At 42.3% G+C, this 25,709-nt stretch overlaps 1 protein-coding gene and 1 long non-coding RNA gene across 4 annotated transcripts in view; one reads left to right on the forward strand and one right to left on the reverse strand.

The window, feature by feature from the left end:
• The window catches only part of tlr22 (toll-like receptor 22), a 53,709-nt gene that overhangs the window by 20,464 nt on the left and 7,536 nt on the right, over positions 1 to 25,709 (forward strand). For 2 of the 3 annotated variants that reach the window (XR_015926197.1, XM_088604738.1), the window contains one exon: positions 20,988 to 21,012. Coding sequence is in view for 1 of the 3 variants with exons in the window: in XM_088604738.1 (XP_088460864.1) it covers positions 20,988 to 21,012 (25 nt within the window). In the remaining 2 variants the exon portion in view is untranslated. Of the gene's footprint in view, positions 1 to 20,987; positions 21,013 to 21,477; positions 21,966 to 25,709 lie in introns of those variants that run through there. The other variant, XR_015926196.1, reaches the window with a different exon arrangement.
• Positions 14,954 to 20,016, reverse strand: LOC148650692 (uncharacterized). Its single transcript, XR_015925850.1, has 2 exons — positions 19,608 to 20,016; positions 14,954 to 17,602 (listed from the first exon to the last, which is right to left on the reverse strand). It is a non-coding gene; the product is annotated as an uncharacterized LOC148650692 (long non-coding RNA).

Below are 25,709 nucleotides of genomic sequence, written 5' to 3' on the forward strand. Positions count from 1 at the left end.
CCTCAAGAGGTAACTGTACCTCGAAACCATGATTATTTCCCCTTGATTGCCAGCATATTTTTGTTCTCAGCTCCACCATACTAGTTCAGAAGTTAACAAAAGATGGCTTTGGTAGGAGATTGAGGGATTGAGTTAATATTCTGGCTGGGAGACATTTGCCGCCATTACATTCCGACTATTTTCCTTCTCTGAAGAAATTCCCATCCCAGAGTAGAAGAAGCTTCGACAAAGTTGTTTAGTCTGTTGCACGCCAAGGCACTTCTGATATAAATGCCCTGACACCTTACAAGAGGCTACCTTGGGTAATTTACTGTAGGCTTTTTACTGGCGTCTCCTGTAACATTAGATGGCTGTTTTTTTTTTAATTGCAAAGGAGTGTGACAGAGCAAAAGGGGTAGGAAATGCAAAAGACATTTTTGAAATATTTGTAATTGCTGGCGCTTTCAGAGAATAGTTGAGCACATTTTTCTCCCAAGCACAGAGCTTTGACAGTCAACTCTCTGACTTTGTCACAGGCAGCCTAAGCTCTTGATGTGCAAAGTAGTTCAGTATTATGTTTTTAGCCTTGAGCACATGTTTCTCCTTAAGAAACCTCATATATAACATTGGTGCCTCACTAGTTCCGAAATGAGAAACGGGCATGAGAAAAAAAAACCTCCCAACTAAAACAACTATTGAATGCATTATTTCATAGTGTAGTATCTTCTTGTTGCACAACTTTATTTTCATTCTTTGAGACCATGACAGGAAAAAGGCGTACTGAATAATATCAATGCCGTGCAGCTTCAAGGAATTTTCTCATTTATCCTTGCCTTAGAAATTCTGTTTTGTTTCACAGTTCCACAGCAATTACTCTTCATTTGTTGACAAGGGACAGTTATGCATTGACTTACACAGCAGGTATTCCACTAACACATGTTTTCTCTTGAACTTCATATGCACAGTCCAAACGCACACAAAAACACCCCACAAATCATTGAAGTGACAGATTACGAATATTGGTTCCGTAAATGCCAATCACTAAATAAAGGGTTTAGAACTGCAACAAGATGTCAAGAAAATAACTAAAATTTCAGGAAATTTTCAATTCAAGACAAAAACGTCAACCCCCACGCTTTGTCTGTCCTTCTTTTGTCTTACACACGCAGACATTTCCAAACTGTATTCCACATTAGTAGATAGATAGAAAATATCTATCTCTTACACTAGAAGTCTCTCAAGGCTTGGCACCTCTGTAAATTCCCATCTGAGTTATTATATTCCTAATCCCTGTCTTGCAACCTATGTTCCTCTGACTCTGGTCTCCTGCCTATCCCCCGAGCTCGTTTACACTCTCTGGGTAACAGGGCCTAAGACATTCCCCTAAGCTCTGGAATTCTATCCACAAGGATAATGAAGAGTCACCTTTCCTGAGAACTGTCGAATCCAGACTCAAATCCTTCTTTTTCAGAAAGGCTTTTATTTAATTTGTGTCTGTGTATACACAATCTATTGCATTCTAAACCCTTGTTTTTAATTGTGCTAATGCTATCTTCTGTCTTTGCTTACTTTTACTTTTTTTCTTACGTTCTTACTACTTTTAAAGGAGTAGTATCGAATAAAGTGTATTTTCTTTTCTTACTTTGTGACTACTATTAAAGGTGCAGTATAAAATATAGATTATTATTGTCACTGCACGTCTGCTTGTAGAAATTCTGCCTCGCCACGTTCTTTAGTCTTGGTCAGATCTGCACCCACAGCTCGTATCAGAGCAGTGCACAGGTTTCTGAAGGGCTAGATGAAGGCAAAGAGCATCACGGGGGCTTAATCTCTGATCTCTCTGTGCTCTCCGGAGCTGGCTCTGTCCGTAAGGTTTTGGTTGTGGTTGTGCAACTCCAGGAAAGTGATCACCTATCACCATCACCATTAATATCTTCAGCCTTCGTTGATCCAGAATCTTGCTCCTGCAGAGGTATTCTTGCCATCTTCTTCTTCTCTGGGTTTGGCATCCCCTAGTCAGTGTTTCCTTGCTCCAGTGATGGATGATCTGGTCTTCTTGTTATGAGTGCAGCCCTCTGCGATTTCACTCCTCTCACTCGTGTTATAACGTCACACTCTCTCGTGTTGGTTCTCCAGCCAATGTATTTCTGTATATGTAGTTTGTGTAGAGATTCCTCTCCCAGACACCCACTTCTGTGTTTAGGTATGTCTTCGGCTGATGTCATGGGTGTTTTGGGGTGGATGTTATTTCTGTTCAGTGTCATCCCCCTGCGCTCGAAATTAAGAGTGGCATTAGTGTCCATTCTACAGCTGACCTGCTAGAGAAAAGAACAAGAATTTCTTTTGTTGTTAACTTTATTCCCTGGATTAATAATAACTAATACCTTTGCACCACAGAAGAAATATACCTTCTGTTGACATGTCCTTCACACATTGGTGAAATTGGGTAGTATGTCTGTGTCCTCGCATAGGGTATCTACATATTGAACGTGCTGATTTCTGTGCGCAGGGAGCGATTTTCTTCTTATCATTAGAAAAGGTCAAAACTGCATTTTTTACATAAAATGTAAGACTTGTTTCAAGTATGTTCGAATGCGATAGTTGGCTCTTCGATATAAGTACACAAGTCCTTTCAGGTGCAAGAGAGGCGATAAATCGATTGTATTATCTCGTGTTAATTCCTCAAGGTTACCCCGCAGCCTGCGTGTTTCTTTCGCTCGGTTCTACAAGTTTCCACTAGAGGGCAGCACAGGAAGCAGGCAGCTCCGGAGGCTGCAGGCAACCTGTCGCGGTTCTGCAGTTCGTCAAAAAGCCCGCCGAGTGTTTCGTGACTGCATTAAAACTTTACTGCTGTTAATTTCCTGACCTAGTGGCTGTTCGTGACGAATTGTGAGGCAGAATGGATGAGAATGTTTAATTTGTTTTCCCAAATACCCCGGTGCGTGGTGGGCAATGGACTTTTGTCTTCGGGAGCGAGCAGAAACCTGTGACGTACAGTATGGGCTATCGGAGAGATAAAGGGAATAGGAGGAGAGTTCCTCCTCTGTACTCCTGATCCCCAGACCTCGACACTCTCAAAGTCAAATTCAAAGAGCTTTATTGGCACGATGGGTGAATTACAATATTGGTAAGGGAAGCCAGACATTTACTGTACATATTTTGTTCCTCTCTCACGCACACACTGTGAAAGAAAAGAAAAAAAACTACTCCTTCAAACCCAACAATTGGCAGGGAGCTGAAGTTAATAGTCTGTATTTGTCTGACTGGGAGGCCTCCATGATTTTGATACAGGCATAAAAATAAGGGAGTCTGCCTTATTTGGGGGGAATAAAAATTAATCAAATATAACGCTCTGTTATTTAAATATACATGGGAAAATGCGGTCTGTAACGGAAATTTAAAACTGAAGGACTATACAGCACTAAGTGGAGGAAAGAAATGTTCTGATTACTGTTTTTTCACATGGACCAGTTTTTTTTTAATTAAATAAAAAGACTCACCTGCAGAAACAGGTTTTTGCTTTTCCCCTGTGCTAGGCTATACCTACTGAGTCCCATTCTACAGTATATAGAAGTTTTATTATATATATCTATTGTATTATACTATTATATAGATTTGTTACTTCAGGTCCTGCACTCATTTGCAGTTGCACTGTGAAAGGTGTTCAGCAAAACCCAAATTTCTCAGAAACGTCCTGTTTACCTTGTGTTTTGGCAGCATCTGGTATTACTGGAGTGAAATACAATCTGCTACATTCAGGATCAGTCCTGTCTCTCTAAGGTTAATTTTCATGATTGTGTGTTTGAGTCTGAAGGATTTGTTTTTAATAACAAATAGTTGTTTTCTGTATTTCATCCAAAAAGATCTTAAAACTCTTTATATAGGAGGATCCCCACTTTATACAGCACTGAAGTGCAGCCCCACCTGGGAGACACACAGCGGCGATTCTGCACCAGCAGCCTCACATGGGAGACACACAGCGGTCATTCTGCACCAGCAGCCCCACCTGGGAGACACACAGTGATCATTCTGCACCAGCAGCCCCACCTGGGAGACACACAGTGATCATTCTGCACCAGCAGCCCCACCTGGGAGACACACAATGATCATTCTGCACCACCAGCCCCACTGGGAGACTCACAGCGGTCATTCTGCACCAGTACCAGTATGATACAGCAGATCAGGTGGAGACCTGTGCAGCTGGATTAAGATAGAATCCTGTAAGGAGCACGGAGTTTTCAAGCCCAGAGTGGAATTTAGTCAGTATATCTGTCACGCCCTCTGCAGCCAGAGGGCGCTCCTTCTCTGTCCTGTCCCTAGTTTCCGGTCTGCTGTCCTTCCGGTCCCTCTCTTTCCCTTGGGCTATATATTTCCGGGTCTTAGCACTCTGTCCTCGCTCAGCATTGACGTTCGGATGTCCTGAGACCCGCCTAGCACCAGGGCGCCCCACATCCGCTCCCTGAGGGCATAGGTTTCTATACGGCATTCCTGAACTCTTTGCACTAATGAGCCCAGGCCTTTTTCCCGTCTCGCCGCTACGCATATGGGTCTTTTTCCGCTCTCCTGCTCCCCACGGTTAGTCCCTTTGGACGCCCGTGACAATATCAGGGATAACAGTCCAGCCCTCATGAACAATGATGATTTAATGACCATCAGACCCTTAATTCAACATCGGCTAAAGCCCTCTGTTACCTGTCGTTATATTGGCTGCTTTTAGAATGAAGAGCGCCACCTACTGGGACCCCAGCTGCCTGGTTTGCTTCAAACCTCCCTTCCCAGAACTGACGAGGACCAACAGTATTTAGCTGCTGAGTTCTGACAAGACCTCACGGACCTCAAGCTACCAGGTGGTGCTGCTGTTTTTAGAAATGGCCATATCTGAAAAGCAACTTCAAATAATCATGCTGGTTTGGGCTGTTCTTCAGCTATTCAAACAGCCGGATCTTGTGAATTAATATTGAACATTCTGGTTTTGAGAGCAGTAGTCTGAATATGTTCCACTTATATGCTATTTTTGTAATAATGACCACATCTGAGGACGTCATTGATTATATGTTTCGAATGCACGTAAGAGGAACAATTACGTTAGAAATGGATTTTTTCTTCAATGAATTTCTCTGTTATTTCATCAATCTCCTGTAATTCATGCATGGAAATGTCAAAGAAGAGCAGGCTGGTACTTGCATTCACACTCCATCAGGCATTGTGAAATCTCACTAAAGCCAATTACCCTGTATTTTACACTCCAAGAGTAGAAACAGCGATTCAGATACAGCAGAGGCAAACCCAAGTGGTTGTTCTTTCACAACAGTGTCAGCACAAGGAGGCTAAAACTCTGAGTTTTTTTCTTTTGAAGAAACAGACTGGCAACAGTCCATTCTCCTTTTGTCACAGAATTTCCCTGGGTTTATTCTGCCTTGGTTATAACTAGCCAGCCCAGGAAATGTCTGCTCCTATTTGCATAGCTGTTTTGAAAACCAGCTAATTAGTAGTTCTGAAAATGATCATGGCAGAAACGTGGCATCTGCCTCATGAAAAAAAAAGACGACAGTTCGATGTCAGCAAAGGCAAATCAATTTGACATGGAGAGGTCTGTTATGGTTTGTTACTGCATAACACAACGGTGTATTTTTACCCAAGTGTGTGAAACCAGACGGATTTTAGGCTACTTGCTGTGGTTGCTTAGAATAAAGAATTAATACTTTATTAATCACCGCTGTAAAGTTTGTCTTTAATTTGGCATTAATTTAATATGCATTTATTAGCCTTTCACAAACCACAGACGGGGCTGTTTCCATAAATCCAAACATCTCCCATTCCCACGCCAATGCTACAAAGATCAAATAAACAGCAAGTGTCTAGAGAGCAGGGGATAAGGAAACGTTCCTGCAGCACATTTGCTTGTTTTCTGTTCGTACTTAAGCTTTCAGGTAATTTAACTGGTGCCTTAGCTGGACGCATTTAATAATGGCTTTTCAAAGTCTTTCCAAATCTGCTGTTTAAGCAATGTCCTGGCATGGGTGGAAAAGTTACATTTTTTTTTCTTAATCGAGTAATTAGACCAATTAATAAACTGGGGTTCAGAGTCTGCAGCTCCTTCAGGATTTTGATTCCCTTGCTTCAGTCTCTAACGAGGGGATTTGAAGGTTTATTTCAAAATTATTGAACGACTCCATGTGGCACAAACAACTGGAAAGTGCTTGTATTGCAGAGGCTGTTCATTCTCATCATCTTAATAATAATGCTTGGGTCAGGGTTGATATGCAATATGTTTTAGTTGCAAATACAGATTAGGAGGGTAATTGTCAAGGTGCAGCCAAGTAGTAGCAGTATCTCAGAAAGAAAGGCCGAGCCTGAAACAGACCAGTGTGCTGGAGCCAAGGGGCTGTGGAGGCACTCGTAGAGGAATTCGGTAATTCCGACTGCGGTTTGTGTTTTATTCATTTTGTACTGGATTAAATAGCGTGGCTAATCAAAACCGGCTGCAGAAACGTTCAGGTTTTGTTGGACCGAGAAGTTGAATGGTTAAGAAATTATGCAGCTAAGGACTTGACTCTGGATGGTCCAGGCAAAAAAAAAGGAACATTACTGGTGAGCAGCCGACATGAAAGTGGGGTTTGTGCCAGTTTGTCACCAGATGGGTCATGTGTTCCAGCAGTCTGTATTAAGCACCTGGATTTCTCAATTCAGAAAGAGGTATCCCTCAGAGGCACTGCTAGACCTAGGGACTCATTAATGTAATGGGAGAGCTTTAACACAGATCGGGGGAAATGAAACAATATAGAGATCTAATAGACCCATAAATGTATTAAATTGTACACAGCATAGCTTGGGGGACCTTGGCTGACCCTTGCTTGCTAAATGTAGACACGCAGAGTTTGTAATCGAATGAAAAGTCATGCATACCTTAATTAAAGCAGTGTGAGTTTCTGACTCGGTACCCGAGCGCTAAGCCAGCACATATCTCAATATTTTTTAACCCTCCACGTTAAGCAATTTCAATGTGTGACACTAAACCATGGAGAGCCCAGTCCTGTGGTACAGATAATGGGACTCTACTGAATTCAATTTGAAAATGATGCATTTTTTCAGGGCAGTGTTTCTCCTGTAAACTGAATCAGGGGGAGCTTTCCTGAGAGCCCAATCCATCTGGCTGTACATGTAACTCGCAACCCAGTGATTTGTAAAAACCTGAAACAATTCCATTCTGTCCAGTTAAGCAGACAGATTTGTTGCGTTGGAAAATGTTGGATACAAAATTGCCAGATCCTTTTTTTTTTTTAACCAGAACTGACCAACCCTGACAACATCAATCCAATTAACTTGGTGAATTGATTTCTAAAACCTCTATGTGTTCTGAGTCCCCACAATTTGCTGATTTAATGGTGACCTATAAAATGTGCTGGGCAGAGCTCTGACAGACCAGTGCTGGCCACCCGGCACTCAATGACTCTAACAGAGTCTCGCTGACATCTGAAGGATCCTCCGCAGCATGCCTGGGACATTAGTTCTCGCCATGTGCTCTGTGCTGTAGGAACACGTGTTTCCTAGCATCAGCGCAAATGATGATTACACTGTAACTAATTCCCATTTGTGCCCTTGTGTTCCTCTTGCTGAAAATGATCAGATCAGGATTGTGCTCAGTTCGCTGCCTTTAATAGTTTTTAAAAAACAGCTTCATTCTTTTCTTCTTCGCCTTGAAAGCTATCCTAGGCTACGATTGATGACTCATTATTTTGGCTGCCTTTTTTATCCAAAGCGACTTTTATGTCCCTTTTTACTTTGATACACTATACAGATACACAAATACAGCACAGTATTTTACTGAAGCCATCTGGGTGAAATAAAGTGCTCAGGGGGAAAACAGCAGTGTTTTTGCTGGGATATGAATCCACAGTCTTCCAGTAACAGGTCCAGAATCATGACTGCTTCTCCATACTGCTAAAAAACAGAGCTTGCTCATTCATTCCTGTTTTGAATGAATCTGAAAGGTGTGATTTTTTTCCCAGTCTAGAACTCATATAGTTTTTCAGAATTATTAGTTCAGAAAATGAAGCTCCATTTTAATCGTCCTTCTTGGAGAACACAGGAGCTGGCTTCAGAACACATTGACAAAAGCAATACTAATTTTTACAACAATGCGATTATATTTCTGAGCACTTTTCAAGAACTTCACCTACTGTATATACAATCGAATAGCATGTAAAACACGCAAACAGGAAAGAGGGGGAAAATGGATTGAAAGGTAAAAGGCAGAGAGTCCAGTTAAACCCCCGACCTCTTACCCCTGACCTCCATCTGATCTGCTGTGCCCAGTGAGGCCACAGGTGCAGAATGGCCACTGTGTGTCTCCCAGGTGGGGCTGCTGGTGCAGAATGGCCGCTGTGTGTCTCCCAGGTGGGGCCACTGGTGCAGAATGGCCCTTGTGTGTCTCCCAGGTGGGGCTGCTGGTGCAGAATGGCCTCTGTGTGCCTCCCAGGTGGGGCTGCTGGTGCAGAATGGCCTCTGTGTGTCTCCCAGGTGGGGCCACTGGTGCAGAATGGCCACTGTGTGTCTCCCAGGTGGGGCTGCTGGTGCAGAATGGCCGCTGTGTGTCTCCTGGGGGGGCCACTGGTGCAGAATGGCCCTTGTGTGTCTCCCAGGTGGGGCTGCTGCTGCAGAATGGCTGATGTGTGTCTCCTGGGGGGGCAACTGGTGCAGAATGGCTGCTGTGTATCTCCCAGGTGAGGCCGAACGTGTGTGGGGGATGAAGCAGAAGTGGGATGGAGTGGTTTGTTTGCTAGTTCTACACACTTCCTGCCCCTAAAAAATAGATGAAGCTGTTCGCCTTAAAGGAAAAAGAAGGAAAAGAAAATTCCACTTTTCCTATGGTCATAAAGAATGCCCAAAAACACACTCGACTCTGGAGAGCACACTGAGTCTCTGAAAGCAAATCCAGACTAGTGCCTCTACGCCTGTTTATAAATAGCTGTCATATACTGTACATAGAAATCGATCTCTGTCAGCGGAATATGAAAAGTAAATTCAGAGGTATAGAGAGCCAAACCGAGTCGTTATGCTTATGTTTTGTGTGTGGTGGTCCCCCCACAAGAAAGGCAGGGCTGGTCGATTGTGATGCAGCATTGAAGATATTTATTGCTGTGCTGTTTTATGGCCTTGCTCATTTTTAGTCTCTGTGATTTAGCGAATATAGATTGTGGCTTTTGAACTGTCATCATGGAGCACAAAGTTTACATATGGAGGAGACAGATCTGACAGTAACTTCACAAACCCTTCCGTCTGATGGAAGTTAATGTAATTAAATGAAACAAAATGTCCTCAAACCCCCATCTTTCTTTTTATTTTTTTTTCCTCCTCCTGCGGACATCCTGCCCATTTGAGGGCATGAAAATATTAAAATTCTTTGGCGGTTGCGAGATATTTTCTGGAAAATCTCTTTCTTGTCCCCCCACCCCCGTTACTCTTGAAGAAAAAATATGCTGGGGGCACACTTTTCCAAAACATGAGTTATACGTCAAATAAATCTAATCTAAAATCCATGCTCATCAACGTTCCCTCCTTAGGAACGAAGAGAGGATAGAAGTATTCCATGAAAATGCTGAGTGGCTAGGGGAGCACGTTCCCGTTATTTTCTGTAATATGTTTAGCTGCAGAAGCTTAAAATGTCTTTCTACAATGGGATCCTCTCACTCCTGCCACTAGGGGCGCTCTTGAGCTGGCCCCGTGCTTCCTGTCTGTCCGCTCCGAGCCTGCTAATCAGCAAGCAGATACTATCTGCTATTTCTGCAGCCCAGGCTTTCCCTCTCAAGGTGATGAAAACGCTCTCGAAATGAGCGATGCAGGCCCATTAAGGCACAGAAGACCGAAACTGATCCCGGCGCTTGATAACATACTGGTCAGGCCCGCAGGGGGGAGGGTGTGCAGATCGCGGAGGCTGATAGCATTGAGCTTTCTAGAGCGCAGCTTTTTAACACAACACCTCCAACAAAAGTCTTTTCCTGATTGTTGGATGATTGTTGCTAAGTGACAGGCTGGGAAAACATCCTCCCCCTGCAATGGTGTGAAACAATTATCTGAGAAAGTGTCTCCACCTGTTGATGTTGGTTATTTACAGCTGAGGGCTGATCAGATGGGGATTCTTTCAACATGGATAAATTGTGTTCAATCTTTGTTGTTGTTGTCATGGGCAACAGCCCCTTGTGGACTCTTTGATCACCAGAATAAAGTCAATAAACGTGATTTATTTCCTGCTCATCAGTAGTGTCGCCAAGCTGGTCCTCCTTTTTGAATGTTCTTTCTGGGGAGGTGCCTTTCAAGCGAGAGCTTTTTGATTAGGTGTTTTCTTATCGGCTTGTAAAACTTGAAAGTGTCTGCTGCCCCTCCTTTTATTCAGAGCTAATCAGCCTTTTTACCCTGCAACCTGCGCCGAAGCAGACTGATTATTCACCCGACCGGCAGACATATTATTATTCTAAGGTTTCTATTTCCAATTTCTTAATTTAGTTTTATTTTTTAAAGAGGCCACTCCCCATGGCCTGCTGTAGTCAAGATACGACCTATCCATTATTTATTAAATTATTGCTAATTAGCCAAACATTTGGCTATATTTTTTAATTCCTTCCTTGAAAATGATTTGAACACTTTACAGGAGAACACACATATACCAGTGGTCAATTTAAGTTTTTGTTGTGATTATTTTATTATTGTGGCTTATGTATATCTAAGATATAGCTAGTAACTGAAACCAATATTGAAGGGCTGGAAACCGACTAAGTAGCAGTGCTTATTTAGAAGGAGCTTGACAGGAACTAGTTGCTGTCTGATGTTGTTGCCCAGTGCATGCCAGACTTCCTGCAGAGTAGAGGGCTAAGGCACTCTGTGCCTTGCTTCTTCCTTATATGTGCTTGACGTGATTTTGATTCACAGATTTCAACAAATTCCACAATTTCTCTCCAGCGGCGTTGTGTTTGATACAAAGGCTGTACATTGTAGCATCTGGCTCTGTCTCTCCTCTGCCGACCTCTGCACCTCTGCTATGTTCCCAGTTACTGCCCAATGCTCTGTCTCTTCAGCCCTCGGTCATCCACTCCTGCAGTGTATTAGCCTGTTTATCACTGAGGCCTCTGGACACATGGCCAGCACGTCTCCCTTTCACCAGATCTTCGGTCAGGGTTATTTCACTTCCCATAATCCCCTGCACCCTTTCTCTGGGTATCAGGCCCTCCGAGCTGATCTTGAGAATACTTCTGCGGCACCACATTTAAAAAATCCTACGTTCTCTTTCTAACCTCAGTGCTATAGTTCGTGTTTTATTTTCTTACTGTACAAGAGAGAAGATCTGAGCCTTCAATTGCCTTTCCTAGAACAATCTGCTGTAAGAAAGAACAAACCTACCTTTTGGCAAGAGGACAGCCAATGTGGAACCCCAGCTCACAAAAGAGGAGTGTCTTTTCAGGAGTGCTCCAGCAACTCTCATATCTGTCCTGCGTAACTGCGTTACCAGTTATAGAAAGTAGAGAGCTACATTTTGATGGGCTAATCCTGCGGTTGGATTGTGCTAGTGTTTCTCGTTCGGCAGTTTCCGAATGTCTTGGATAATGCGCATTAACTTCACACTTTGGTGTGGAATTTAGGTTAAAACATCTGCACATTGTAGCTGCAGAATTGGCTGGTCTACAGTTCCTTAAACCCCCCTCACACACACACATCAATCAGCACATCCCTCTTTCTCTAAAACACGGGAATTCATTCTGCTGACGGATCATGTTAACATTTTCCAGACACACACAGAGCACCTCCTTTCTTCTCTCCCCGCCCTACTAAAAACTAAAAAAAAAGATTTAAATACCAGCAGCATTTTTACTGAAGATCCTGTTAGTTTTGCAGTACTTTGCAATGAACGATCACAGATCCCTTTCATCCCAGCTATCACTTCATAATTCATAAACACAATCAGGATTGATAATATATGTATTTTATGAGCATCAACAGTTTAGTGGAGGCTGTGGCTGTCATTAATACATCTTAGTTTGGGGGTGAAGAAATTAAGCTCATCATTTCACACTAACACACTAGTCAGAATCCTCAAAAACCCGATTGCAACAACTCAAGGTCAACTGGACATGAACAGACAATATGAATGATTCCACTGACTCACTGTCAGTTGTTCTTGCTATTACTATAATTTGTTCCCATGAATGACATCCACGAATTTAAAGGGCTGCTTATGAAACAGATCTGTTTAACACATTTGATAAGCCAAAAAATTGCTGATACATCACTTTAAAATTGCTGTAGATCCATGCTGCTACACAAAGAATGAAAATGTCTACTTCTGTCCTGTTCCTAGTTCCCTGTGATTATTCATATCTTTCTGGTGTGTCTTGTTGTGGAGCCTATTTACTTCTGCTCCTGGCTCTGCATTGAGGGTACGGATGTCGTGAGACCAGCCTAGCACCAGGTCGCCCCACGTCTGTGGCCTGAGGGCATAGCTTTCTATACGGACATCGTCTGACCCCCTGAGCCTGGGCTAGCCTCCGTGTTCCCCTTTTACTGCTACACATAGGGTCTCTACTGCTCCCCTGGTCATTCCACGGCTTGCCCTTCCCTCATCCGTGACAGAATGTGGAGCCTACACTAGACTTTTTTTTAAAAAAAATTGTTTCCTGGTTTTTGGAATTTGTTTTTACTCCTGGTTCTGGGCTTCCATGCCCCCTGCTCTCACTGTCTGTTGTGAGATATTTTTTTTACATGTTCCATCAGGGTTTATATTTGTTGCGTGTTCCGCCTCTGTCCCGGGCTCCCACGCCCCCTGGTCTCTCTATCTGTTGTCAGTCATTTTTTATGTGTTCCCCTGTTCCATCAGGGTTTATTTTTTGTTGTGTGTGATTTTTTACGTGTTCGGTCTGGTTTTTTGTCTCGCTCCTCCGGAGCCCAGTCCGGTCCCCCCTTCCTCTATTTAATAAAGGTTTTTTATCCCGGAGGAGGGGGTAGCTCTCAGCCGTGGACTCCCAGAGGTTTCCTTTCAGTTAAATGAGGTTTTTCCTCCCCCCAGTGCTGTGCAGCTCTTTTTTGGGTGTCAGGAGCCACCCTTGAAAGGGGGGAGGTTACTGTCACTGTCTGTACACCTAGAGGGCTCTCTACTTCTGTCTTGTTCCTAGTTCCCTCTGATTATTCATGTCTTTCCGGTGTGTCCTGTTGTGTAGCCTATTTACTTCCTGTGTCTGCTCTGTTCCTGGCTCAGCATTGAGGGTACGGATGACCTAAGACCCGCCTAGCACTATTGAGTATACAAAGAAAAAAAACTGCAAATTATCCAAGACTATTTAAGTCTTACACATTTTGGTGTTTTATTATCTAAGGCTCTTTTAACCGCACTGTGAATTACCATTTAATGGCAGGGGACATAAAAGAGTTTAAAAAAACGCATTTAAAGTATTTAAAAAAAGTTTGAATACAGCAAAATTATTGGACTGGTATCTAGCATTTACTGCTCTCGGTGAGTCAACAGTTTGCATTAGACTGCAAGGCATAAGCAATAATATAAGTTTGTAATTACACTCTATCTCTAGACAATTTTAGTTCTCTTGCACTGGTGAAGACTTAGAGAAACTGCTTTTATGTACTCATCTGATGCCTGTACGTTTCGTGCACACTAAAGACAGTTGCAAAAGAAGCAGTACACATCGTGGTAAAGGACGTGTAAGCTCTAGAACATTTTTATTCTTTTCTTTAAAATTTAAAGCTCCTGGCTCAGCATTGAGGGTACTGAAATTGTTGAAAAGGGGGATGGCTGTCTAGTACAAACAGAACCTTTCACGATGATTTGTGGAGAGACGATTATGATTTTAATCTTTTTATTTATTTGCTCAGCCAGTGTACTTTACCAGGGCCTGATGAAGATAAGTGTGCTACATACTGTAAGTCGATGGGGAATTTTGGTTTGTTCAAAGCCTGTGACCCCAAGTAAGGTCAGGCAGGGTTGTTCTGAGCTGTTCAGAATAACAAACGCTCTGGTAACCCACATTTAAGAAACAAATATAACAGCTCTGTTTCAGCATGTTGTGGCATCACTGATTCATCTAATGGAATAGAAGGGAAACTGTGGGGAGAGGCAGGAGCATGAAAAGGACACTGCCCTTTTTCTGTTAGTTCACTGCACATGAAGAGGTGACAAACTCTGGAAGATGGTGAGAGCTTCCTTCCAAATCTTCAGCACCCATATTTTGGAGTGTCCTCTACTTCACCCGTTAAGCCTTCTAAGGACTGCAGTCTGCTCAGACAAAAAGGCATAAGAATGCTTCTTCCTTTTTCTAACAAAACCTCTTCTTTAACCATTGCTTTTTTAAAATGAATTCACAAAAGAGAATACCAGGTCTTGCAGTTTCCCCCCTTTATTGCTCAAAAATCTCTGACATGATTTAAAGAATTTCGTGATAGAATAACTTCATGAAAGCAGCTCTACGGGTATCTGGCCATATTTAAAGCAGTTGCTTTACTTAAGGACTTTTCAAACAGATCTCCCAGTGACCCCAGGAAGGATGAAGCCTTTCACCACAAGCCTGTTAATGTGCAACAGCCGATAAATGTGCAACTCTCACACTACGAATGTGTTCTGACAGCACTTACAGTACAGTGGTTGAATTGCAGATCTGCTTTCAATATTGCACAATGGCAGTGTTATTTATCATTGCTTTTATACTGTGATGTCTGAATGGGGGTCTTTATTAAGAGGGGTGTCTTGAAAAGCTTTCCCCTTGTAAGAAAAGGTGAAAACTCTGTCAGAGTTACATTAAGTATGAACAGTATAAAGTACACACTGTACTATAATTTCTTTCAGTTCACAACAGTGTCGGCAAGCAGCAGTTGATTTGTTTTGCAGTGAGACTGGTTCATGATTCTGTGAGGCCTTCCCTCCATGATAAAGATTCATTCATAGTTCATGTTGCAAAAGAAGCACACAGCAAGCTTGATGTACACGGTCATTTCAGTTCACTGTATTTGCCAATGAAATGCTTATTTGCAGGTGTGCTCTGATACAAAGACATAAAGCACTCACCAAAACACAAGCACAGAACAGCAGCAACAACAAGTCAAATAACACACTGCTTAAAAAAACAAGTCAGACAAACAGTGTGCGAAGAAAGAAAAACGTAAAACATCAGTATGAGTCATTGTAGGCGTAGAGTTCAGTAACCTGTCAGCTTGTGGGAAGAGAACTTTCTGTATCTGGAAATGTACGGAAAAGATGTACGGATTAATGGAGCTTGTCGCCATCAGAGAAAGAGATCCACACTCTGGTCACAACATGGTGTAGGCCATTCTCCGGAGTGAGAGAAGAAGGTTCGGTCTCACTCATTGATTTGCTCAGATATGCTGTCTTCAGGGCTGTAGAAATCCAGGCCTTGTGTCATCCAAAATGTCAGTTTTTGCTGTCATTTTGAAAAAAAATATATTCTTTCTCTACCTCTGTCCTGTTCCTAGTTCCCTGTGATTATTCGTGTCTTTCTGGTGTGTCTTGTTGTGTAGCCTATTTACTTCCTGTGACTGCTCTGCTCCTGGCTAGGGAAGGGTAGGGATGTCCTGAGACCAGCCTAGCACCAGGTCGCCCCACGTCTGTGGCCTGAGGGCATAGCTTTCTATACCGACATCGTCCGAGCGCCTGAGCCTGGGCTAATCTCCGTGTTGCGGGTTTACACTTTACTGTGTTTTAAATGCAGTTTACTACGGTAAATTAGAGGTGGTCACAGCTTCCTGCAGAGTGCAGCTCATGTCAATCTTTTGCCCTTGGCTGCAGACATCAGTTATTTGCTATTAGTTTAACACCGTTGAGCTTTCACTGGGGTTTCATGAAATCAGCTACAGTGGTATAGATTATAGGGTTGCAAAAACTTCGCTTTTTCTTCAACACAAAAAACGAAAACAGTATTTTCTAATGAATTACTGTTGTGGTTGGCTAACATTAACCTTGCTGTGGTTGGCTAAAATTTCAGCGACTGTACTTTATTTGATACACATATTACTTGCCACAGTTTTTAGAACTTTTTGTTTTATTTATTTATCCATCTACAAACACTCATCACAGGGCCTTACTAAAATATGTTTTTGTAAGGATTTTATGGTTTCATTCATTAAAAACCTGTCAGCTGTCATCAAATCAATAATGTTGGCTTGGCGATCATTTAAAACCACTTCAAAATCCTGGTAAAGATTAGATCTGGATGATTTGGACAACGAGTTGGATGATGTTCATTTAAGGAGCAGCCAAAGGTCTGTATTTTAATCAATACTCGGCCTAAGTGTAATTTGTCATGTGCTTTTCAGCATCCTTAATTGAAAAGGAACAGCATGGGTGCAATATATTTAAAAACTTTCAGCAAATATTATGACAAGTGTCTCATTTTTCACATTTCAGTGTGTCAGAGGTGTCCAAGGGCTTTTCGTCTCAGAAATACAGTTGTTTGTTCAAAATCCGTTTTTGAATTTCTGCCAGTTTACACTACTTCTCATTTTGGCAATTTGTCAAGCAAAATGCCATAATTTCATTGCTGTCATTTTTATTCTGTAGACTCCTACTTAAGAGTAAAGTTTTTAGATAAACTCTGCTCTTCAGTAATGTCAAAAATGTTTAAAGAATTGATTAGCTTTAATATTATTTTTGTACCCTGTTCACTTACCACAGCACAGTTTATTCAAAACAATCTTTAAGCTGTTCGACTGACTTATTAACAGGTGGTTGGATTCATGTAGCAACAGAAAATAAACATTTTGTGAGATTACCACACAAACCTGGCACTTTTCCATCTGGTCCACAGGGCAAGTATCAGTGGTGGAATAGTGATTTACCCCTGTGTTTCTACTACTGCTTAAAAAATGTATCTAGAAACGTCTTTTTTTTTGCTGTTGCTTCTGTGAATTTTTTTTCATCTCATTCATACATTCATAATACCCACTAATGGTGTTACTAATGGCAAGGAAGGTCAGATTGTAATCTCTCCCACCTCTGCTCTCCTACTTATGTCTATCCTGTCTCCTTAACCTCCCTTTGTGCACTTCTCTCACACCCCTCCTGTCACGCCATCTGCACCCCTGCTGCAGCTCCCTGGCTCATTCCTCCAGAAAGTGAGTGGGGGTTCAGTCAGCCTTATCATCACAGCCAGACCGCCAGCCCATTAGCTAGGGGAGTTACGCCAAGCACTCTTTCATACGTTATATATCTCATTTTCCAGGCTCTGACCAAACGCCTGAACTCACATTTAGTGAAGATGCATTCTAAAGGCAGCAGTCTGTCGGATATCTGTCACATCTCTTGGCAAAGCACCGTTTCTTCTCAACTTTAGTGCGTGCTGTATGCGTGTTGTCATTGGAAGAGCGAAGAACATTTCTTTACACAACATTTGAACATTTCCATACACAAAACGCTGTTGGAATCTGGAAGCCATGCTGCTGATACCTTAGGGATCCTTCAAGGCGAAGCTGGGCAAGATCCACTGATTGATAAGCTACCGTCCAAGGAACGACATGCGCTAGAAGGGCCCTGTGTTCTCCTGTTGGTCTGGGATTGTTTGGTGTTGGCATACATGTCTCACACCCGAGCACCACAAGCAGCACAAGAGCCAGTGCTCTGAAAGTAAAACAAAGGATACAAACACTGCAAAGAACCATGCCCATCACGTTATATAATGAGCTCTAACAACTTGCTGTATGTTGTGGTGGACAATGTCATTTTTGTTTTAACTTCTTGCTCTTTAAATTTGCCTTTCTATTTTGCAGTTATAAACATGCAGGCTTATACCTTACAGTCATGCCAGCTGGAGTCAATTCAGAAACACCAAAGGACACAGCTCTCGATGCTCCTTTAATGAGTTCTGTGTGTTTCAGCTTTCTGCAGGTCTCCTGGTTTTAAATTAGCAAACAATACTGCTCCTCCTATTTTTCTGGGCAAAATGGATCCAGAATTGTCACCCAGACATTTTGCCATAAAGCCTGAAGAGCAACTCAGCCCCTGAGTGATTAATCTCCCCGAGATGTTATAGGTGGAAATGACACCCTGAGCCACAGAGCTTCCTGTGTCGGTTTCTAAGGGGAATTTTATGGAGCTCTGTTTTTAACAGTTTATCTCTGTCCTGTCCCGAACGATTTATAGGACAGATTTCCTGCAAAGCTCTGCTGTCTAGACAAAAAGACAGCAAGCGAGATAACAGGGGAATCGGCGTGTAAATTCTGACCTAAACATTAACCACCAAAAGAAGGGGATTCATCTTGCGCAGCTAGGCAAATCCGCCTGACTACCTCCTGCTGGGAGATGGGCGATCTTTCTGGCACAAGTGCTAGTTGTGATTTCCAGTAAAAGGGAAGGAATGACTCTCTGTTCTGATGGCTGCTTGATTTAGGTCCAAATGGTAGTTTTACATACTTACTGTTTGAGACTAGAAAGATGTCACTGCACGTAGCACCTTCAGTGAGAGTGTTGTCTTTCCCCCAGAAGGTGGCAGTGCAGTACATGAGGGTATTGACTGAATAAATATATTTACTCCACTGGCTAACATCAACTGGAGCAACAGCAGGCACATGAACTTTATCATTGATTTTTCTAACCTAATTATTGATTTGAACATTGATTGATTTTGTCCAAATGAAGCATGATGCTCTAACAAATATTATCTGCTTCATGCTTACACTTAATAAAAGTTTGCAGCTTAAAATGCAGTTAGTTGAAACAACAACATTAATGAAAAATTAAGACTGAACATTTGTTACAGAATAAAGCAGATCAGATATACAATATGCCAGGAATCTCCCACACTACACCAGGGGAACCCGTGTCCTGTTTCATTTTCAAGATCACACTAAATTTCCTGTTTCAAAAGATTTGTAACATTTGTATTGATCAACTAAGCGAGTAATTTGCTCACCTATGGATATGCTGGTCCTTGAGAGCAAAATGGTATTCAGATTTTCTTTCCAAATGATCAATGAATTATTTAACAAATGATCTGCTTTGGTGCAGTTTAGTGCAATTGTTTCAAGCCTTAAGAAAAGGATGATTTCAGTGCCCTAATGGCCTGCTGGACATGGGGCTGTGCAGGACCAGGGCTGACGATCCACACCCACACAAATATTTATATTATTTATACAACCACCACCTATGCACAAAATGGATACACAGTAGCTGTTGATACTTGCAGAGCTTGGGGATGGCACCTTGGACCCTAGCAAAGACATAATAAAGACATTTCAGTGCCAGCAACTACTGCTGCACGCCGTATTGTTGTGAATTTGATAAATAAACTTTGATTTGATTTGATTTGATAGCAGCAGCAAAATATCATGATCAAACCAGCTGATCAGCAGGAAATGCTTCCCATCTCATACAATAGTCCCAAAATGAAGACTCTGGGCTGTCACAGTTTTGACACTGTACCCGAGCTTTGTCTTGGGAACTGTTTCGTCCAAAATTGTCTGGACCTTCCCCGGTTAAAATCAACAGCTGCTGTCTTGGTTTGAATTCATTGGCCATGTTGGGAGGCGAAGAGATTTTTTTTTTCCCCTAGTGGAGTTTCCTAGTGGAAAAGAAATTGCTCATAGAAATGTGGGAGGAAGGGTAGATCCTAACCGCGCACACTTACCCTCGCCTGCGAGTGTAAGTCCTCACATTGGGGACTTGCTGTAGTCACACTCCTCCTGCCTGCCCATCTACAGCTCTGCGGCAGCACCCTGGCTCAACCCTGGCAATGCTGGGGGGATCTGGGCAGCCTTGTCCTTGCGGTACGACTGCCAGCTCCCTCTCTGCCAGGCACCCTGCGCCAAATACACTCTGCTTATTCCATCTCACTCTCACATTGATATTAGAATCTAACCGAACGGCTGAATTCTGTTTTTGGCCTCAGATGTGAGCTGCAGAGCGTCATTTTTCCAAGATGGAGAGAAGGGGAAACGGCACTGTTTATTCAGGCTCACTTTGTGTCGGGTGCTGTTTACATCCCCACATCAGGGCTATATCTGGACTTATCTGCACGTGTTTATTTAGACTTGATCCAACCGGGCGTTGCTGCGTGACCGGAGACTGCATGATAACGACAGAAAACACGGCGAAGTTCATGCTGGAGACCAGCGTGGAAATCAAAATTGAGAAAAAGCGATAAGATCAAATAAACCGTCTCAGTTCATGGGAGAGGAGAAAAGAACTGCTTTCCGCAAAGAGTTCAGATCCAAAAATGACAAAATCAGGTCAGCTACCCTCTAAGCGAATTTATAGCTCTGGCTTTCACTGAGAATCACTCTGTGTCATTATGTGGTTAGTGGTTGCGTTTATCCCCTCTGGTTGTTGCAGTAGTTTCATTCTGTTTAAACAAAGCTTGATTTTCTCAGAAACTTTTAACAGACATCAATAGTAGACCTGCTCTGGCATGAACATTTTCCATAAAAAGAGATTTATACCTCACAAAACACTTTACAACAAGGTTTGGTCGGATAATCAGACATTGTAAGATGTGTTTTCTTTAGTTCCCTGTCAATTAAAGTCAGGTTGGGACATTTCCATTGAGCCTCTTGGACAAATACAAAGAGGCAACATTTTGCTGAGAGCAGAACTCTAACGTTCCCCGTAGAGTAAAGCATTTCGCTTGGAAGTAAGTAATGAAAGAAAGAGCTGTTTTCCCAAGCTACAGATAAGTGGGTGGTATATTTTAGGATGCACCTTGTTGTTGTTATAGTAACATCTGCAGATGTTTATCTCCTCTCAAAACTAAGTGGGAGCTGTAAGGAAGTGAGAGAACTTGCTTAAGCTATACTATGCTTCAGAACCTGCCCCATCATGGCTTTTACTAAGGAACAGAAGGTATTCATCTTACTGATCTGAATGTGTGAAATATCACATTTTCCTAAAAAAGATGTCTTCTAGCCTAACATTAAAGGGAAAAAAGTTTAAGACTGAGATAAATTTCAGCCTCATGTCTGGGTCACAAATGCCTCCTCAGTCCTGATGAGTCTCTCTTTCTTTTTCCTAGGGACTTGAAGAGGCTTCAAGAGGTCGTAAGTATCTCATAGTGTGAACTCTCCATCACTGACACACTCCAGATGTTGTCTGCAGCGGTGAAGGTAGAGGTGAATCTCTAGCACTTCTCCAGCCACTGCAGTAGCCCAGAGCAATGGCTTCACACACAGAGCTGCTGCTGGCTCAGTGCTGTTGTAAGAAGCATGCTGAGATGTAAAAGTTTAGATGAAGCCCGCAGAGTCCTGAAGAATAATGTTTGACTTCAGGGCATTGGTAGTTAATCCACTTGGGACATTCTGGAAAAAAAGGATAAATCCTTATTTTCCTAAAAGAAGAAAAAGAAGTGTGAGACACAGAAAAAGATTTATAGGATGTATCATTAATGCACAAAGTCCAATGCACAAATCCAGGAAATGCTGGTTTTGAATGGAATTAATTGAAGTACCAAAACCTGTAAATTACTGCTGCCCAATGACTGTATTTTTCTTTCTTTTAATATGCAGCTGTCAGATTATTTCTTCTTCTCACAACCAACTTCAAGCTGGGCTGCAGAAAGGCAATGATTATTTATGTTGATGCCTGTTTATTGAGCCATTAACTTTTATTTGTATTACTGCGTGAGTGCACATCATTGCTGTCTGACCCGCTAAACTTTATATTTGGAAAAGTAATTATGTGCATATTAGCCAAACTGAAAAATGTGTTTCTAATATGTAATAAATGGAAGACAGAAATAAAATGTAATTTTTGAAAACCGCAAAGCTTGATTTGGCTAGAGATCTACAACTGTTGATATATATGAAATATATATTGCACATCAGTAGAAACCTATCACTTAGAATTGCAACAGATTCATAAAGTTTTGAGGAAAGTTTTTTTTGAGCAGGTGTACCTACAGTTTTTGAACTGGCATGACATTTAACTCATTATGCTGATTGTCAGGTGTCATCAACAGAAGTCTGTTGTCTCAGGCTAGGTTGTGTGGACACTACTAGATACTAGTAATAGGTTTATTCCATGCTGAAAAAAAAAAAGAAAGAGAACACAACGTTTCAGCCATGGAGCCTTCTTCAGGTGTGGTACATGTGTCAGGAGGCATGCCGTGGAATGGCCAGGAGAGCAATAAAGACCCTATGCATAGTGGCAAAACAGGGGAAAACCCGGGCTCTGGATGTCAGGAAGGAGATGATCTGGTGATAGGTGGATCTTGAGACATCTGAACCCTCAATAATGAGCGAAGAGGAAAGGGTGACCCAAAAACATATAGCCCCACACAAAGACACACTGGAAGGACAAGCAAAGCACAGGGAAACTAGAAACAGGACAGAGTAGGAGGGCCCTCTAGCTGTAGAAGGCATGACAGTACCTCCCCCTTCATGGGCGGCTCCTGACGCCCAAAAAACAAATGAGCTGCACAGCACTGGGGGGAGGAAAAACCTCATTTAACTGAAAGGAAACCTCTGGGAGTCCACGGCTGAGAGCTACCCCTTCCTCCAGGGTTAAAACTTTTATAGAGTAGAGGAAGGGAGGGTCAGGCAGGGCTCCAGGGGAGGGAGACAAAAAAACAGACAAAACATGTAAAAAGCACGCACAACATAAATAAACCTGGGAGACCAGGGCAACAAACCACATGAGAAAGATTCACAACAGATAGGATCCAAGGGTCCAGGGAAACAGGGGTCAGGTAGACCAGGGAACACAGAAACCAGGAAGTGAGAAAACCCAACACCAAGACTAAAAAAAAGAAACAACAAAAAAACCCGGGATAAAAAAAATAGAAAAACACCACACACAGGGCAAAAAAATAAGTTCAACATTCTGTTCAACTTCCCGTGGAAAGGCAGGTATTCAAAAGCAGGTGTCGGAAGGCATACCGCTGAATGACCTGCTGACAGGCACAGAAGTCGGAAGTAGCATCTCGCAACAAGAATAGAAGAGCCAGCTCAACATTCTGTCAGGGATGCCGGGAGTGACAACCCGAGGAAAGCCAGGTATTCGTACGCGGATGTCGGGAAGGCATACCGCTGAATGACCCGCTCACAGGCACGGATGCTGGGAGTGGCATCCCGTGACTAGAATAGGAAAACTGAAAAAAAAGGCCCAAAGCGATGCGGAAAAACAAAAAACGCTGGCGGGGTCAAAGTATGGCTCAGCATTCTGTCTCGGATGTCGGAAAGGCAAGCCGTGGAATGGCCAGGAGACCATTAAAGACCCTATGCGTAGCGGCAAAACGGGGGTAAACCCGGGCTCAGGAGGTCAGTCAATGTCGGGAAGAAACCTGTGCCCTCAGACGGCGGAGGAGACACCTGGTGCTAGGTGGGTCTCAAGACGTCTGAACCCTGAATGCTAAGCGAGGAGGAAAGGGTGACCCGGAAATATATAGCCCCACACAAAGACACACCAGAAGGACAAGTAAAGCAGTCAGCATTCAATCCAATACCAAAAGAAACTAAACAGACACAGAAATCTATGTCCAACTGAGAAATGAGCCCTGTGAGCTATTTTGGTCAACATTCTCAAATAGCCTATCATTATACAATTGTGAACAGTCCTGCTGAAGATTTTTCCTGATTGAAGAGATTTGGTTGAAATAAAGAATTTTGTGGACCAATTTTAATGAGCTGTGACCTTGGTTTTGCGTTGCTAGAAAGTCTAGTACCTTAGGAGCTGTTGAACAAGTATTTAGTAGGCTGACTAGTTGAGGTTTCTGGTTTATCTGTAGGTGGTAACTGGAAAGTTGTGGGTTCAAATCCAAGGTGATGCACCCTTGAGGACAGTACTCAGCCAGGTTGCCCCAGTAAAATGCCCAGTTGTGTTCATGGGGCCAAATGTAAGCTGCTTTAAATAGCAATAAGCCAAATCAATTAGTACATCTTGACTAAGATGGTGCCTGTTTCCTGTGATTAGGAAATGGTCTCCTGGAATGTGTAATTGCAATGCCTATTGTTAAAAACAAAAGAAAATAGTATTTTCTTACATGGTGCTCATGCTCTAGCTAAAACTACTTCTTCCATTTTGACATGCACAGCCAAAGGAATTACGGAGCGTATCAGGAAATGGAATTTGAAGGCAGTGTAGCAGTGAAAGGGTACAGGAACTGAGTCCTAAAACAACTCTCCTGAGTGTTTTAAACCCATTTTTATGATGATCTCTAAGGGCTTTTTTACTGTCTAGTGTGTTTTGTCATGTTACATGCCCATAATGCTGCCGGGCTGTTCAAACTGTTAGGAACAGTTCTATATTGCTGGGAAGGTAGTGGGAAAGAGAGGATGACAGAGCACCTGTGTGGATTTTTAAACATGGATTTCTTCAATGAAGATATGAGTTATTCCAGATCCCTGACAAATTAACTGGAGAACTTCCCCAAACACTGTGGAACTACCACCTTTATTGTTCTAGAAGAGCAATTTACTTTGAAGGTAGATAAAATAAATAATAGAATACACAATACATCTAACACAACATGAACCCAGTCTCAAATAAGAGACATATACTTTTCTGATGAGAAAGAAAAAAAATACATACAAATAATGTGAAATATACAATCAATTTTCCAAACTGAGCAAGTTAATAGCCATGGGAATAAAGGATAACTCAGTTCTACTGTATTTGAATCTAGGAAGTCTAAATTTTACACCCAGATGAAGAAATAATCTCACATTCACTGTTCTAGGGTTGGTCATGACAGTCAATGATCATGTGGCCTTCCCCACTATTTGTTTCACATTGATGTCTGACAGCTGTTGTGCACCAATAATTTTGCTGGCTACCTTCACAATTCTGTTCAGACTGTTTTCATTGTGTGCATTAGGCTCACCAAACCAGGCTGCTGCAGTGAATGTTAGGACAGATTTGAAGTTCTATAGAATTTCTTTATTCTGTAGAAAGCTCCATAGAATAAAGTAATTGTTGTACACATATTTAAAAGAGAGATGTTTTCTTAGAAAGAACAATCGCAGAACAATCGAATGAGAATATCTGAGGTTTCCCTATAACTTCCCTTCCACAGTGTTAATATTAATACTCTTCTTGAAAGTTCACAGCGGACCCTGACTGACTCAGAAGATCAAGTTGGCAGACAGTGTAGTGTTTGCATCAAAGTCAACACCTGCATGAGAATAGAGAAGAAGGAAATAGGTCTGACTGACTGACTTCTTTTCGTGTCATCTTCTCTATTCTCACTTCACACCTTTCTTCACCTCTCTCCACTCTGCACTTCCTGAGTGGCCTCTCTGCCCTCTCTGCCCCTCCTGCCTCCTCCCCTCTCCCAGCTTTTGTTCTCCTGTGCTATTTAATCTTTGCTGTCTGCCCTGTCTTTCTCACACCTGAAGAAGGCTTCACAGCCGAAACATACTGTTTTCTCTCTTCTCTTTTCAGCATGGAATAAACCTGTTACTCGTTCCTTTGCAGACTATGCATGCTGATGCAGCTACCCACCTGAACTGCTCTATGTTGTGCCTGGCATTGTGTCACGTATGACTTATCTCTTTGTGAAGGGTGTTCATTTTCATTGAAACAAAGAAGGAAAATAGAAAAAAGCAACATATTTTAGAATGTTAATCTAAACAGCAAACAAACAGCCTTCAGCCTAAAATAACTTTGCACAGAAAGAGGCATATTAAAAAATGTTTTACAACAAGTCTTTTTGCCAGGTTGGCTGGAAACCCAAATGTCCAAAAGGCAGGAATACATCTGTCATCAAATAGATCTGCATTGTGCTTCACATAGGAGCCGA

The sequence above is a fragment of the Lepisosteus platostomus genome, chromosome 13, assembly GCF_059453375.1.
Source record: "Lepisosteus platostomus isolate fLepPlt1 chromosome 13, fLepPlt1.hap1, whole genome shotgun sequence".
NCBI classification, from domain to species: Eukaryota; Metazoa; Chordata; class Actinopteri; order Semionotiformes; family Lepisosteidae; genus Lepisosteus; species Lepisosteus platostomus.